The 16,275-nt window shown below is 49.1% G+C and overlaps 6 protein-coding genes across 6 annotated transcripts; 3 read left to right on the top strand and 3 right to left on the bottom strand.

The window, feature by feature from the left end:
* Window positions 1-635: 635 nt before the first annotated feature.
* ABOM_003083 (uncharacterized protein) lies at window positions 636-1,496 on the top strand (the record flags this gene model as incomplete). The annotated part of the gene is made up of 1 exon (XM_022530213.1): window positions 636-1,496. One exon carries the CDS (start codon window positions 636-638, stop codon window positions 1,494-1,496), a length of 861 nt encoding a protein of 286 aa, XP_022392616.1.
* A 148-nt stretch (window positions 1,497-1,644) lies between these two features.
* On the bottom strand, window positions 1,645-2,028 carry ABOM_003082 (heat shock 9/12 family protein; the record flags this gene model as incomplete). Its single annotated transcript, XM_022530212.1, has 3 exons — window positions 1,645-1,687; window positions 1,744-1,936; window positions 1,995-2,028. 3 exons carry the CDS (start codon window positions 2,026-2,028, stop codon window positions 1,645-1,647), a joined length of 270 nt encoding a protein of 89 aa, XP_022392615.1.
* Window positions 2,029-2,979: 951 nt separating this feature from the next.
* Window positions 2,980-4,564, top strand: ABOM_003081 (NYN domain-containing protein; the record flags this gene model as incomplete). Its single annotated transcript, XM_022530211.1, has 2 exons — window positions 2,980-3,885; window positions 3,944-4,564. 2 exons carry the CDS (start codon window positions 2,980-2,982, stop codon window positions 4,562-4,564), a joined length of 1,527 nt encoding a protein of 508 aa, XP_022392674.1.
* A 507-nt stretch (window positions 4,565-5,071) lies between these two features.
* Window positions 5,072-5,832, top strand: mog1 (Ran GTPase-binding protein MOG1; the record flags this gene model as incomplete). Its single annotated transcript, XM_022530210.1, has 2 exons — window positions 5,072-5,148; window positions 5,214-5,832. 2 exons carry the CDS (start codon window positions 5,072-5,074, stop codon window positions 5,830-5,832), a joined length of 696 nt encoding a protein of 231 aa, XP_022392617.1.
* A 513-nt stretch (window positions 5,833-6,345) lies between these two features.
* On the bottom strand, window positions 6,346-8,596 carry ABOM_003079 (putative SprT family metallopeptidase; the record flags this gene model as incomplete). The annotated part of the gene is made up of 2 exons (XM_022530209.1): window positions 6,346-7,411; window positions 7,467-8,596. 2 exons carry the CDS (start codon window positions 8,594-8,596, stop codon window positions 6,346-6,348), a joined length of 2,196 nt encoding a protein of 731 aa, XP_022392656.1.
* Window positions 8,597-9,556: 960 nt separating this feature from the next.
* ABOM_003078 (glycoside hydrolase family 72 protein) lies at window positions 9,557-11,338 on the bottom strand (the record flags this gene model as incomplete). Its single annotated transcript, XM_022530208.1, has 3 exons — window positions 9,557-10,269; window positions 10,319-11,074; window positions 11,140-11,338. The coding sequence occupies 3 exons, from the start codon at window positions 11,336-11,338 to the stop codon at window positions 9,557-9,559; spliced, it is 1,668 nt and encodes a 555-aa protein (XP_022392737.1).
* Window positions 11,339-16,275: the final 4,937 nt, after the last annotated feature.

The following is a 16,275-nucleotide window of genomic DNA, read 5'->3' as shown; positions in this document are numbered from 1 at the left end:
AAGGTCATTCTGTGCCAGTATGCGCTCCTTCTTCGATGTCCTTCATGAACCTAACATTAGAAAACTATATGAATATCCCTACAATTTCCTTTTTTCGGGGTTCAAAATAGCTTGGAATATCTGGTGCATTCTTTATCTTCAATCTCTACAGTCAGGCATTACCCATTGAAGTCTACTAAGTTGAAAAGTATCAGGTATGTTTGCTGCTATATTTGCGCTATTTATATGAGACCCTAACTTCCGTATTCCTTTGCATAGTCAGAGTCTACTTCAGAACAGCGTGAACATAATCCGCTACTCTTTGCCCTAGACTTCTTCTCCCTCACAACCTAAGCTAGAAGATCTGCAAAATTAACAGCATGGTCCAGGATCTCTATTCAATGGCATACCTACATCGGCGGATTAATGTTATTCCTGTTATACTCCTCTGCAAATAGCGTGTCTTGGCATCGATTGATCGTTCAGACTAGCGGTTTTATTCCCCGTTGGACGAACCGCAATCTACTAGTACTAAACCCCAACTTCGATACATTAGCGACCATACCCTAGCGAGTACCTTTCCAATTCTTATTCCATCTATCTGTACACCAAAGAAGAACATCCCTACGACCTGACCATCCCCAACCTCACCGCCAATGGACAGCCCCCTCCTCTCCCCCGCCAAAGCGCGACAAGCAGCCATCCAGGCCAAAGACTGGGCCTTCGTCAACTCCTGGCTCAGTCGCCACTACGCCCCGAACCCAGTCCCCACATTCGAGCGAAACGAAGATACACTGCGCACATTGCTTGCCCTAGCGGCTGCGAACGACGCGGCCGACGAGCAAGCGGCTCTCCTACACCAGGCACGCGAACAAGCCGTGGAGGGGTTCAAGGCGCGCGAAAAGACCGAAGAGAAACAGAAGAAAGAAATACTTGACGAGCTAGAGCTTTGTCTCGACGAGAGGGGGGAACAGGATCTGGACGATCTGGCGAAATCGGCTGCGGCGTTGGGCGCGCTGAGCGCGGAGGCGGGACACCTGGGGCAATCGATTATCGATCTGACGAAGGAGGAATTTGGTATTGAAGACCAGTTGGCCAAGGTGGATAAGCTACATGATTATCTGCAAACCGAATTGGAGGCGCTGCGTCGGCAATTGGATGAACTCAGGTCCGATCCGGCTTATCAAGTTCCGGCTGATCTGCCGGCTAGGACGGCGGAGTGGACAAAAGGTACGAAAGCTCTCGCTGCTAAAGCGGGTGAATATCAGGATAGGGCTGCTACGTTGAAGAGAAATCAAAGTGAAGGGCCTACGTTGGAAGAATTGCTGGCGGAAGAGGACGACGTCAAGAAGCTTATGAGCACGGTCAAAACTTTGGAACATCGACTTCAGTTGTTCCATGACCTTCCTACAGATGTCCAAGGGGCGCGGGCTAAGTATCGAGAGTTGCTAGAGGAACTCGATGAGCTTACCCAGGAACGAGACTCGAAGCTTGGTCAGTCCGTACGGGGGAAGTGAAATGGTTCAGAATGTTGGGTTCTGATTAATTCATATGGTCATTAATTGACGCGGAATACTAAGCTTAATACAGTACATGAGGATTAAGTCATCGAATCATAAAATTTATCCATGATGAACGGCCACAGGTGATCCTCCAGACACAAGCTTAGTGGTCACCGAGACCAATGGCGTCCTTGGCCTTGTCGAGGCTGCAGAATCCGTTAGTCTCTCGACAAGAACTCGAATACTATGCATGAACACTTACATCGACTTGTCGGTACCACCGTGGGCCTTGTTGTCATGCATACGTTGACCCTTGTCGAAGGCCTCCTGCGTGCCAGACTTCTGGTCGTCGGGCTGGATGCCACGAGCGAAGCGGTCACCAATATCAGTGGCGCCCTCCTTCATCTTCTGCTGGGTGGACTTGGCGGAGTCGGGAGTGAGCTCCTCCTTGGCCTCTGCGAGGAAGTTAGCGAGACATCCAATGCAGCACCATGTTCATGCATGCCAACGTACTGGTGCTCCAGTCCTTGCGTCCGTTGTCAGACATGTTTGCGAGTGGTTTGGTTGAAAGCGTAAAGTGGTTAAGAGTACAAGTTTGGTAGAGTAGTTGTAGTCAGATTGTTTGTCTTGTTGAGATTGATGAAGAAGGAAGTAAGACCAGGGATTCGAGGGTTTATATATCTTTCATCTGCTGCTATATCCGTACCTCCATGACGTTGGTGACCTTGATTTTGCTCCGCTACGCAATTCACCCGAGGCACAAGTGATGTTGAGGTCTGGCCTCTGAACGTGAATCTAGAATCCTATCCATGGCACGGAGATCTTCGGATTCGCGTCATGGTGACGAGAGAGCCGGCCAATGACCATTGGACAGCCATACAATTGGCGATTCCAGAAGAAACCAGGAATAAACATCCAAATCGTCATTCTTGCGATGTGAGATTCTGGACCGATGACGTCGCCATGACCCTACGTTACAGATTAGGCCAAAGAAGGCTTAGTGGATGTGGTGGGCCATGGGGAAATATAATTCCGCCGGATTATCTATTCCGGCGAATGCCGGTGAAGGGACCTTCCGTTTTCAGACTAATGTCGTTGATGGCTCAAGGTAGCAGGCGGTAGGATAAGGCAGTACTGTGACAGTTGTTCACCGCCACGCGGCGAGTCATCGCAGGCGGCGAGTCTCCGAGTCTCCGTGCCTAACCTAACCTAACCTAACCTAATCTCTCTCTTCCCTTTGTCAACTTACCTTCTCTTTCAATGCGTTTGACGTGAACATCGTCGTCTGGTCGGGTCTCAATGACCACCATGTTGATGCACTTCATCTTTATGCCCTATCTGTTGCGTTTGAATTGTGCACATTTATAGTTTTCGTTTGTACTTGAACGCTTTCTACTCTTTCGTCTTTCAAACCCCGCGCATTGCCACCAGGCACATCCCTACTTCGAGCGGAACCCCTACACAACATTGTATCTGACATCTGAGTCCATTGCTGTCAATGCCATCGTCGGCTACACCTTCTTCAAACTGGGATTTCACTCCGGTGATTAATCTACTGCGCTCGCCGACGTACAGCGGCGGCGACCGTTCCATCCCTGCTCGCCACAATGACCCCGACCAAGCTCCATCCACTCCCGCGCCCGGCACGGTTGCTGCCCAAGGTCTAGCTGACTCGGCACCTGATCTGAAGCACGACGGTGGACCCCCAAAGCTTGGTGATTTCTCTTCCCTCTGGGATTTCCTTGGCAACACTACGCCTGGTGCAGAAGCTGGACTTCATCAAGCGACCAAGGAAAGCATTGTCGAACAACCGTCACAGCAGCCTAAGCGGATTCAGATCCTCAAACGTCCTTCTCCCGGGCCTACAACCGTTGATAGCCCTGGTAAGGCGATTCCGCGTACGCCTCCTCGGCCGATCCCCACATCAGATGTGTCCAAGCCCCACAAGACTACCGTTGAATATCGCAACACGAAACACCGTAACCAAACCAAGCAACCAACCTATGAGCCTCAGTTGTCGGAGAGCACTGCGGAAGCAGAGTCCGACAACCCAAGCATCTTCGACCCGTCGTATGCCAAACGGGGCGTCCTTTCTTTAGTCCCGTCCCAGGTGGGCATAGTGGAGGCTTTGAGTGAGTCGTCCGAAACCCCGCCATCCTCGTTTGATGAATCCGGAGGGGCACTAGCCCCTATCGCTATCCAAAACCTCCCTGGTGGCGCCATTCGTGTGCAGCCCATCGCGTACAAGTCGGCAGCCAGCCGAAAAGTCGGTCTTTTAACGAAGCTGTTGAAGAACTTTCCCGACTATGCAGAGACTATAACTCTAGTGGGGCGGTCTGGTAAGTCCAAACCGGGCTCTCCTCCCACATCTCGCCCGATTCATGTCTTTGTCGATATGTCTAATGTAAGTTATCTTCCCCGTAAGTGTCGTTCGCCCTTTACTAACCATCGCCGTCGTCCAGATTATGGTTGGGTTTCACGACTCCATGAAAGTATCCCGGAACATCCCTGTGAAAACACGGATCCGCCGCTTGCCACTCTCATTCCAGAATTTCTCGTTGATCTTGGAGCGTGGTCGACCCACGGCCAAAAGGGTCTTGGTGGGCTCGGACCGCTTCGCTGCGATCGACGACGGCGAGAAACTCGGGTACGAGGCGAACATTCTCGACCGAGTGCACAAGGTGAAACAACCGACTCGTCGTCAGATGAAATTCCGCAAGGGTACTCGGGCGGGCGCTCAGGACGGAGGCAGTAGTTCTGAAACGAACGACGCGCCGGAGGAGCGCTGGGTCGAACAGGGTGTGGACGAAATTCTACACCTAAAGATCCTCGAAAGCCTGCTGGATACGGACGAGCCAGCCACTATCGTTTTAGCTACGGGAGATGCGGCGGAAGCCGAGTTCTCCGGCGGATTCATGAAGATGGTGGAGCGAGCGCTGCGGCGGGGGTGGACAGTGGAACTGGTGAGCTTCTCCCAGGTGACCAGCTACGCCTATCGCAAGAAAGAGTTCCGCTCGAAATGGGGGAACAAGTTCAAGATGATCGCGTTGGACGGATATATCGAAGAGCTGTTGGACATGTGATTCGAATGGTCTGGAAGCAGGAACTTCTTGCCTATGCCTTAGATACTAGTACCTTTAGATAGTCGCCATGGGGCCGTCAGGCCTATATTCGCAGAGTCTCTATTCAATCAAGTCTCTCATTTACATTTGATAAATGGTCTCTAAGTACGACTTCCTAAGTCTAGACCGCAGTCCCGTGAGTCACGCGGAAGGGCAACCTCGTATGAGAAGACCCCGCCCGCCAATCAGGAGGCGATAAGCCTACCGCCCGCCAACAACGAAACGAGATGTCATGTCCCTCATTGGCCCGAAAAGCTTCAATGTCCATCCCAAAGCAGAAATCAACTTCCTCGATCATCTCCTTCAAACACAACAAATCCTCCTTCATGACTCACGACCCTCCCAAGAGACACCTATAAAGACAACAAACCCCAGCATCTAGAGAACACCACTATCACACGCAATCCCTCCTAACACCCCACCACAAAACACCCTACCCCGCATCACCCCAAAAAAAAAACCCCCAAGATGACAACATACACCCCGCGCGACTTCTACGGCGGCGCAATCAAAGGCCCAGTTCCCCAAAACTGGGTCGACGCAAGGTGCGTCCTATCGCTCACAACTCCCAAACACAATCACCCAAAGACAGCAACCCCAAAACTAACAGAGAGAGAGAGAAAAAAAACAGTGACGTGCGCGAAATTCCCTCCCACCAAGAAGTGTACCTGTCGCCCACGACGCTCACATCCCAAATCACCGAGATAAACCAACGCGTCACGGAACCCGAGACACTGTCCCTGGATACGCTCATCCCGGACCTGCAGACGCACCAGCACCAGCAGCAGCTCGACGCGGACGCAAAAGCGGCGCTCTACCACGTGCACGACCTGTGTGACGAAGATGATAAGCTGGAGATCGTGACCCCGCCTGCGCGGGTCATCTTGGGGAAGTTCCCGGCTGGGACAGTGGCGTATCGCGGTGTGGTGAGGGTTACTTCTCCGAAGGGGAGACGCGGTCCCGGGTCTGGGTCTGGGGTTGGCATTGGGGGCGCGGTGGCCGGGTCGAGTTTGGAGGGGGGACTGACTAGTACTGTGACACTGTGGTATCTGGTGGTCAGGCTCGTGGAGCAGGAGACGGATTTGGTGGTTTTTGTGAATGTGCCCAGGGAGGAGTTTGAGAAGGCGGGGGATTTGAGGGGGTTGGAGGTGGAGGAACGTTTGGCTGATGGGTTGATCACCGCGTTCGTGGAGGGGCTGGAGGTTGTTGATTGGGATTTGTTTTGTTAGGTTTCTTTTTCTTTGCCTCCTTTGCATTCGTGGGGCTGTTTGGGGTGTGTATGATTCATTGATGGGGTTGGGAATGAGGGACTGTACTTGGAGGAAATTATGGGATTTGGATCTTTGCATGGCGGGTTTGGTATGGATGGGTTCAGGAATTGCATGTATCATGGATGACCGCAATCGTGACTGGCACACTGGCATGTATATAGAAAGACTAATTAGATAGCTTAGTGATAGTCAATCCGAAATAAATCGATTATGAACACCAAAGGACAACTTCTGTATATACAGACTCATGTGCTCATTGCGTAAGGATCGTTGTGTACATCAAACACGAAAGACAAGTATCCCAAATGAGAGACGGACAGGCATATCATCGCTAAAGAGAGAACACCATATGTAGATATATAGTCATCAAATGAACGCTAGAATGACAGGCAAATCTTCCCGAAATATATGTAAAATGAGAGACAAATCCGTAAACACCTTCAATGACTTGATTGAACAGCTGCGAGTGCCTCAGTTACGCAAACTGATCTCCCCCAACACGTTCGCGACCTCATCAACGTCCACTTGCTCGGCATCTCCAAGGGGCTGCTTCTTTCGGGGTGAGACGTTCCGTGGCTTTGGCTTGATCTGCTGGAGCAGACCTTTACATTTTCCACATCGAGACTTGGTAGTGTCGATGCTCTTTGAATGACGCCCGTAAGTCTGGCCGCAGTCCACACAGCTCCATACATACTTGTAGTCGATCTTGTAGCTGTGCTTGGTCGTGACTTCAAAGCGTCCGCCATAGACAGGGTGGTCCTTCAGGGCTTCTTTGCACTTCAGCCCCCATTGCTTGAAACTTGCTCCATGGGGGTTGTTATGGACGTTGGAGATGATAAAGTTGGCCAGGTGGCAGTACTCGTGAGCTAGCGTGTTCAGCAAGCGATCCTCGTCATCAATAATCCGCTCGGCCAGTTCGATGCTAGCATGGTGCTTGGATAGAGATCCTCCAGGTGTCTGGGGCTCGGTCCCAAGTGTGCCCTCCGTTCGCAGCTTCTCTCGCTTCCAGTTTGCCCGTCCAGCAGTAGTCTGGAGTGTCTTGCTCCAGATGATCTGAACACCACCCGTTTCCTCGGCCATTTCTTGAATGCGGCCACCAGTAACGTGGTCATCTAAAACCTTGAAGAAGTCCTCTGCGACGGCAGCCTTCTTATTATCAAACGACTTCTTGCGCTCAAGGGCGGCTTTCTTCTTCTCTGCCTCGGCCTTTTTCAGGGCCGTCTTGCTAGGAGGCTTGGCCGCCTTCTTTGTTGTCTTGCTTCTAGGCATGATCTCAGGATCAAGCTCGTTGTCTGACTCCTCGAGTTCCTGCAGTAGGTTCTGTAATTTGCGGGGCGAATGTTGATCAATCCACTCGTTTGTAGCTTCCTGGGACCAGAAGGCATCTACGCTCTCGCGATAAGGTGTGGGTGGAATATGGGCTTTGCCTTTTGAGGGTGACTTTAGAGCACTTTTGGAGGGGCTGGCAGGTGGTGTTTCCAAATTCACTTTTTCGATCTCTGGGCTCTGGGAGCGAGGCTCGAATCCTCCTAGAAAACTATTTGACAGTCAACATTTTAGGCTTCAGTGCATGTAGCAGCATCGAGACCTACTTATCCAAATCTTGTTGGAGTTGAGCGGACGGGTCATATTCATCAGCGTCTACCTCATCAGCAGCAGCCTCTTCAGCAGCGTCGTGGTCAACCGCATCATCATTCACATGAGCATCATCGTCCTCCAAATCCAGACGGTTCATTTTCTCATCCATGTTAGAGGTATTGCGGAATAGCTTTCTTGGGCTGGCCTGGGGATCCGAAGAGGGCATTGAAACAGCAGCGGGTAATGAGGGCTCGAGGCGAAGGTTGCTATGCACTGAACTCTCCAAAGCCCTCTTAATCTGTTCCTCGGGGTTCAGTCGTCTGCCCCGAACCAGTCTCCTTTTGACTCTAGGCGGCGAAGGTGCCCTCTTTGTCTCTTCTGGTTCCGAGTCGCTGGCAGATGCCTCGTGATGGCTAGGCTCCTCGTTATCACTGACGATGAAGTCATCCAGAGAGTTAAATCCATCATCACTTTCTTCGTCCTCGAACCGATGTGCCGGCTGGCGATAATCCCGAAACTGCCGGCCATTGTGTGTTCTAGTATTTGCCTGCCGCGGTTCTCTCCTGGTAGGAGACCGCCGCGTTGAGGACGCATCAGAGGGGTTCCGACTAATAGAAGAGGTTGTGGAGTAATCCTCCACAACCTCCTCCACGGGATAGTTCTCCTTGGTGTAATCGTAGAGCTCGGACTTCCTGGTCGACCGGCTCCTGGAGTGCCTCGACTGCGGCATCAGCAGCGAGTTAGCACGTGCCAGCTGCAGCGGGTCGCTGGGACGTCCTTCCGTCGAAGAGCGCGTAGTCGAGGAACGCATAGTCGATGCGAAGGAGGTATCGTCGCGGTCACTCAGTCCATCGCTATCGGAAAAGATATTGAACGTGCCGCTCGATACAGTTCCGCTCCGTTGCAGCTTTCTCTGTCGTTGGACAGGTTTATCGTTCGTCGTCGCCCTCGCAGTCGGTCGCTTAAACTCCGGTTCGTCGAATAATGTCCCCAAGTGATCTCCCACCTTGGGTGTGGGCGAAGTGTCTCTAAACTTGCTCGAGAAGACCGAGTTGGTGTTGGACTTGAGCTTGCGGACGGATTTGGTCGCATTCTCGCGTGTGCCGCCTTGCTTCACGGGGCTCGTTGAGTTGAGTCGAGCCATGGTCGTTCTGCTGATTATATAGATGTGGTTTTGGCGATATACGATATGTGGTGGGCTGCTGGGGTTGTCGTGGTTTAGTAGGACATGTCAGATACCCGGTCTGTTAAGGCATAGGCAGTGTCGGAAATATAAGTAAAGCTGGATGGAGATATTGCATGAGCTCGAGCAGCTTTCCAGTGGAAGTGTTGACGATATTGAGTTGCAGCTGGGGGAGGGTCGTTGGCATGGCAACGCTTCCTGTTGATCCGTGGGCCGAAAACAGCTGTCACGGGTTGTCCATTGCCAGAAGAAAAAAGAAAGAAGGTTACGTTTCCTCGGTAGTTCCATGTAATAGATATATAAAAGAAAGGTGAAAAAAGGAAAGTCGCGTAAATTTGGGGGTGTATGGAGGCACTGTGGCCATTCATGGATGATGTCGATCATTTTTCCGCAAAATATATCTCTGTTGTGTACGTCGTCGATGGTAACTACCAGCTGTTCACATTAACGATTTGTACCCGGCAGGTTGATTAAATCCCTGGGGCTGGAGAAATGACTGGATTGGTATAGATTTCATCGGACTGCCATACTGTCCAATAGAGCAGGGTCGTGAATAATATATGAATGAAGGTATAATAATATTACGGACTTAACGAGGTTCGACAGGAAAGCAGATCATACATAGACAGCCCCATAACAATGTTATATGACCCCAGGACCGGTCACTCCTACGTGAAGTAACCTGTAAATCTAATTGACATATTAAATGGATATATAGAGAAAACAAAGCCAAATACCGTATACCTGCAATGGTAATACATATAGAGCAAACAACTTCATATTGGGGAAGGGCAGATTCACCGCCAGGATGTACAAGGAGAGTATCACACAATCATACAGACACGTAGCAGACGGCCTGTACAGTGGTCGGCAGGGGAATGGACTAAACTCCACTGTGAGCTGAGAAGAAGCGAACGGCCCTTAAAGGACGATCATGCCCGCGCCGGCGACCATGGCCGTCACCACATAGGCGCCGAGCTGGAAGATACCGACGTTGACGCTAGAAGGAGCGACTATACCACCGGCAGCTCCAGAGCTAGATGCAGCAGCACCACCGGAAGCACCAGAGCCAGCAGTACCGGTGGGAGAAGAAGTAACGGTGCCGGTGCCGGAAGTTCCGGCCTCCTTGAGGAGTGCAGAGCAAGCACTGCCGCCGCTCTTCGAGCTCTGGGTGGTGGCAGCGCCGTTGAAGTCACAAGCCTTGTCACCATTACCCTTGGCTTTCTGATTCTGATAGTAGAGGTTGATGGCGTACGACAGTTGTTGCTGAGGAGTGCACACACTGTAAGCGCCATATTTGCCAGTAGTGGCATTGGTGGTGATTCCATCGCAGACGTCGTAGCCGCAGACAGTACCGAAGAGCTTATCCAGCTGCTCGCCGGATACCTTGTCCTTCAGAGCACAGGATAAGCTCTCCTCCATGCAGGAACAGAGGTCTTGGTTTGGAGAGGGGGGTAGCGGGCTGGACGTTGCGAGCCACTTGCCATCGACGGTCGGACAAGACTGAAGAGCAGTGTTGGTCGGCTGATAATCGCCTTTCTTGGTGCCGGAGGGGGTAGCGCTCGCCAACTCCTTCGAAAGGTAGCTGAAATCAGCCTTGGTGCTGACCTTGTTGCCATCAACAGACACCAGTCCTAGCACAGTCAGCCAATAAGTCATCAGGCTAGCCAAGGTTGACCCTACCATAGTTGTTTTCTTCCTGGAAGTACATGTACACAATACCCCCCGACCAGACATCAGCCATCTTGTCTCCATAGAGAGCCTTGACTTCAGTGAACTTGCGAGGTTGAACAGCATTGCAACCGTACTCAGCGAAGAAGACAGGGACAGTGTAGTCCTTGAATTCCTCCGTACGAGAAGCGTACCCGGACTTCTCATAGTTGGAGTCTCCACACCAAGAGTACACGTTGTAACCCCAGAAGTCAATACTATCATCCGCGCTGTTACAGTTAAAGTAGTTGGCCATGTTTTTACGGATGCTAGAGTCATCGCTAGTAGCATAGCCAACGCCCATGGGGCGATAATTCTTGGCCTTAATATACTGCTTCGTGTCACGGACAGCAGCCTTAACAAAGGCACTGGCAGATGTGGTGTTCTCACTGTTGGAGACCTCATTTCCAGCGAAGAAACCAATGACGTTCGAGTATTGTGACAGCTCATCCACCACAGTCACATATCTATTGTACAGGTCGTTATCCCACTTGGGTTCGTTGCGATTGATAGAATCACCCGGGGACGAGAGATCCGCAATGACGTAGATACCGGCGTCACTGAGAAGGCTCATACACTCCTTATGATCGGATTTAGGGTCGATAGCATACACGCGAATGGTGTTGGTTCCCAGCTTTTCCAGATAAGGAACATCACGCTTGCAAGCATCGGCGTCGGCGAGGGGATCCTTGAAACTGTTGGCGGAAGAATCAGGGCCAGAGTACTCCTCTGCATAGTATGTTAGTCCATGTCACAGAAACGATACCAAAGGCAACCAAAACCCACGCTGGTACGCAACACCGCGAATGTAACTGAGGGTTTGTTAGCATTAGGCGAGGCGACAGGTTCGCCAAATGGAGGGTCTACACACAACTGGGTGTCGTTGCTCTTGTAAAAGAACTTGGTGCCCTTGATGATGATAGGGTCTAGGTCAGCAGCAATGGTACCGCTGGCGAAGAGGGCCGCACCCGCCACAATGCTGGACAGCTTCATGTTGAATGCGTGGACAGGACGTTATAGCAACAATTGGCGAGATTGCCAGACACTAAATCAGAGTTGAGAGTAGAAGCCCACTTGCGCTTCAAGGGCCAACGATGAATGGTTTGATTAATGAATGGCGAGGATATATAATTGAAACTAAGATCTTAATGCTTAGAAAAAGCTGCAAACGAGGGACCATGGACAAGGAATGACTGTATTCAATAGACGAAAGGAGAGTAAAAATTAAACAGCGAGAAACTCTTGCACATCTAACAACAGAAATAGTCACCATGGGGACGTCCCTGGGACCGCGTTCTCTACATATTTTTCTATAGGTAGAACTAGTGGGCACTCAGGGTCGAGGGACTTCAGGGACAAATGCCTCAACCGCCCGCTTTTCTGGAGCCACGAGAAGCATAGAGCGGGACGAGATAGACAGACACCCACAATGACCTTCCTCTAAGGATGTGATAAGATGATGATCACTGGTGATATTCAGTGATATTCCTGTCTGTCGGCTGTCATTTGTCCAAGAGCATAGTGCAGGGATAGGCTGATATCAGAGGCCTCAGGAACGCGCAATCCCGGTCCACAACGGAACAGATCAGAGGGGTCGATGCTGTCTAAGTTAAAAGCTTAACTGTTCACCCGCCTATACATGATATATATATAGAGGAGGAGGCTAATAGACATACCGACCCTGAATCTGTCCCACAGTTGCGACCCGACCACATCGCCATCATTCGCATCGAGACCGTCTGGGGTATCCGACCATGCTGAAGCGTTGGAGGCCCATGACTTGGTAGTCTGATTAAGCTCAGAATGCCCACTGCGATGGACGTGCGACTGTAATCTTGTATCCACCACATGTGGCGGACACGGGTTGATCGCTGAATGCAGAATATCTGTCACTTTTGCTTTGTTTGTTGCTCATTCAGCCCCTTCCAAGGACGGCAACACATGTGTCTATACACATCAGCTCCTACGAAGCCTCAACGTGATGAGTTGGAGCATGATGAATGCAGTCGCTGCATCCGGAAAATGCTTGCATGCAAGCTTTCCGGCCCTCTCGAGAATGTTGATCTTAAGAGAATCTTGATAGTCAGAGCCAAAGTGTGGCGAAGTACTCCGTATCATCTCTGTGATTGTGAGTGGCAGGCAGCGATTGTAGATCCATATTCCCTTGGACGGTTGAACGTCCCTCTGACGATCTTTCCTTCTCCGTCAGTGGATCAGGGTCCAATATGAAACCTCTTGATGGATAGGCACTTACGGCTAGAGAAACAAGCTTATCTAAGTCGAAATCTTCTCCCACGCCAGTGTATACTATCTACTACTGAATGCCAGTATTATCCACCGAGGTTCAATGGATGAAATGGTAACCACGGGCCAACGGAGCCCAAGTCATATGAGAGTCACGCCTCGATGTTTGCTTGGATTTGTTCGATAGGTGATATTAGTAATCACAGTCATGCGAGTGTAACAAAAAACAGGAATCAGAAGAGGGTGTAACCTTACACCATTACATCGAGAAATAACAATGACGACGATTCTAGGTAATAATTATTTTCTATCGATTGGACGTTGAGAAATTACCGACTAATGATGATCCCCAAAGCTGAAACTTGAAAGCCCCTTTTTTTTTGCCTTTTCAGGTGTTCCACAACTTCGACCGAGGGCTGGACCATTGGAAGCCAATCAAGCAGAAGCCATTGTGGGCCTTGCCGGTTTGCCACCCGCGGGATTGTGGTTCCCGATTGGCCAGTCGTCACGCCAGCCCCCCTCCTCTACGATTTAACCAGAAAAAACGATCAAATCCAACGCAGCCACCTGTGTACAGATTGGTTAAGATCATGGTTCTCTTAGTGAAACTGGCGAATCAGTCCATACCTCCTGTACTAAGTAAGATGAGAAGTGTGGGTGCAGCTGTACTTTCTAGGCGATACTGTAAATAATCTAGAGTAATGGTAAGACCCCATTCTCATTTTGCTTGTTTCCCCTCCGAATTATTTCTAGAAAACAATAGTGAACTCTACAGCGGGGGTGCAATATACGTAGTCCAACTCATACACCAACCCACTATTTCTAATCCAGTCCTATATTGGAGTAGCTTGTAGGAGAGAACAAGTCTAGATTGCGAGCCAGAAGAGAGTGGAAAAGCTTGATAGAAGCGACTATAGGGCATACTCTGCAAGGGCAGGGGTATGAAAGGTCCACTTATCACTTGTCTCCCGGCGCATATGTACGAAAGTACCAGCCTGTCCGCACATATAGTATACGAAGCCTTGACAAGAATTCCCGTCCCAAAGGTCCGATCGAAGCTCTTTAACTTCGCCACTTTAGTGGTTTTGAGCAAGCTTGGACAAGAGAAAGTAAAAAAAATTTCAGCCACTGGTGCATCACAAACACACTGGAAAAGGAAACCCGAGTGTTTATCGTTCTAGTCGCATTTGGTTCCATGGGTTCAGAACGGAGAGATCTCAGCAGCGATTATCGCCGTTCCGATATTTTTGGAAACTTTCAGCTCTGTGGGTGGGCAGAAGTCGCATTACCGATGATAACATCACTTGACACGCTCCTGCCAACCCCTACCTAAATATATCCCTACTGTGTATACTATCTGGACACTATTACTAGTAGCATCCTCCCCTACCTCTTCCCGAGGTAGCCGTCGATGCCATATATAGATCTCTCCTGTGTTCGCAATCCTAAGCTCCGACGATTCATCATAAATACCGTAGATTTTATGTCTGTATTATTGGATACTGTACAATAAGGTGGGGCAAGTGGGAATGGTTTGAATGGATTAGAGTAGTCTTTAACCAATTAATTTATTGGGTAAGATACAAAGAACCGGGCACATGTGTAGCTCCCATGGAACGGGACAAAGAGCATTATATTTATGTTATTGAAATGTACTCTGTACCTGGTTTCAACAAAAAAAAAAGGTGGGAGAAAAAAGCAAAAATGGAGAAAAAATCAAGGTAACTTACTTTTCTCAAGTCAAAAGTGGGGTATGCTTTAATCCTCACTGGTCTGATGCTACTAGTATATGTTAGCAGGTAAGATATGGTTTGGACTACTAGTAGTAGTACTGTTGGTGTTCAATATCCTGGATGACTGTTGGCTGCAGTAGGAGTTAGTCGGGCTTAAGATAAGACCAATAACTCTCCAGTAATCAATCTTAATGCAACAGCCATGAAAACTCACCATACAGAAAAGGATCTGAAGCACATTACTTGTTTTATTCACATCTACATAGTAAATCTGTACGGTCAAAGAAGGAAAATATCAAGTATCTTTAGGCGGAAACCAAGGCCTAGCTGGACACAAAGGCGATAGGACATCGTTGTCTCGAAAATATATATAAACATATCCATTCGGAGCCCAATGGGTTCCGATGCAATGTGCATATTCACCCCGCAGGGGTTACAAAGAGTTCCGGCAACAGTTCTGTTCAAATTCCATTGTACATACCGGTGACAAATGGTAAATAATCGACTTTCAATTTAAGGTGTTCACATATTTGACAGTAGCTCAGGAACCTATGGGTCTTCCCCCGCTTTTTTTCCTTTACTCCCTTTAAGATATGTTCTTATACAACCTATGACGGGTCAGTAGATTGCCTTTAGAGGTTAGCCCAGGCTGTCCGAAGACACCAAAAAGCTAATCTATTCTGCAAAAATTGGGAGCCGTATATGTTCTACCAAGGGAGAAACTATGGTTCCTGCTAATGGAATAACGGTCACTATAGGTCTTTAAGTGTATAAAGAATTTTCCCAGCAAGTTATATATAGGCACCGGGAAGCTTTCATTTCCCGATATTGGGATATCGCTTCTAAGTTCTCATGTCATCTAATGAATAGATTGAAGTAGAGGAAAATAAATATGGTCTGTCGTTTTATGTCTTCTCTTCCACTAGTGCACTATTCTCTAAGCTGATATATAGTCTGTGTTGCTAAATATAACACCAGCCAAGCCTGTCTTGATCATGCCTTACATGTGTATGTGGCAGATGTCTTAATGTATAAATTTGTACTTCAATTATTGGCTATATATGTGCTACACAGTGCAACTCTAGTGGCAAGGAAGAGTAAAACATTCGAGGGCTCTACCCTAGTATTTCATGGATTTGATGGTAGGTTGGTTGTTGGTGGCAATTCTAAATAGTAATGGGATCATGGATGTCTGGTAATTTTACAGATTATAGGCACCTTCTTCACGGATCCGCGAACCTACTCGGGCCAAGTGTTTTCGATAATAGCACATAGGAACCCTTTCAAAGACATTCAAAAATAGCGACAGGAGACGGTTGCTGATAGTATCATTATTCTTCATACCATAAAAAGAACTTCTATTTTGAGTACGAAGTACATGCTTTGTACATCTCCAGTTACGTTGTATTTCTTATTTTAATTTATCCCTCCCCCCGATCAATACACCCAGCTCTGGTCACCGAGAGTATTGGGGGTGCTTTCCTGCTTTGGTTATAGGTGGTTCAGGCACAGAAATGGACCCGTGGATAAAAGTTCTTTGTACCGGAGAACCTCCATCGGATGTACGTATGCGAAGCCAAGAAGAACTGAATCATAATAAACAATGGGGGTCGCCGACTGCATAGCGACGCATTCATGACACTTGCAACGAACAATCGTCGTCGTAGTGGCAGAATCAATTCAAAGTTGGAAGTGGAATGAATCCCTGCATTCCTCCCAGTGGGAAACCAGAAAAAAAAAAACAAAAAGAGAAATGAGAAAAGAAGAAAGCAAAAATACGGTACGTCTGGTATTGAATTGTAAATGTAGTTGGTTATCCGCGTGGGGCCTATTCGCTGAGGCTGGTGGTGGATCTGGTTTCAGGGGGGCCGCCGCCAGCTTCCATGGATTTTGGACCATCGCAGCCAATGATGGCTTATCACTCCACAACTAAAATTTGGCCTATTCAAAAAA

Source organism: Aspergillus bombycis (assembly GCF_001792695.1).
Source record: "Aspergillus bombycis strain NRRL26010 chromosome Unknown contig00012, whole genome shotgun sequence".
Lineage (NCBI taxonomy): Eukaryota > Fungi > Ascomycota > Eurotiomycetes > Eurotiales > Aspergillaceae > Aspergillus > Aspergillus bombycis.
This window is presented reverse-complemented; position numbering and strand designations above follow the sequence as displayed.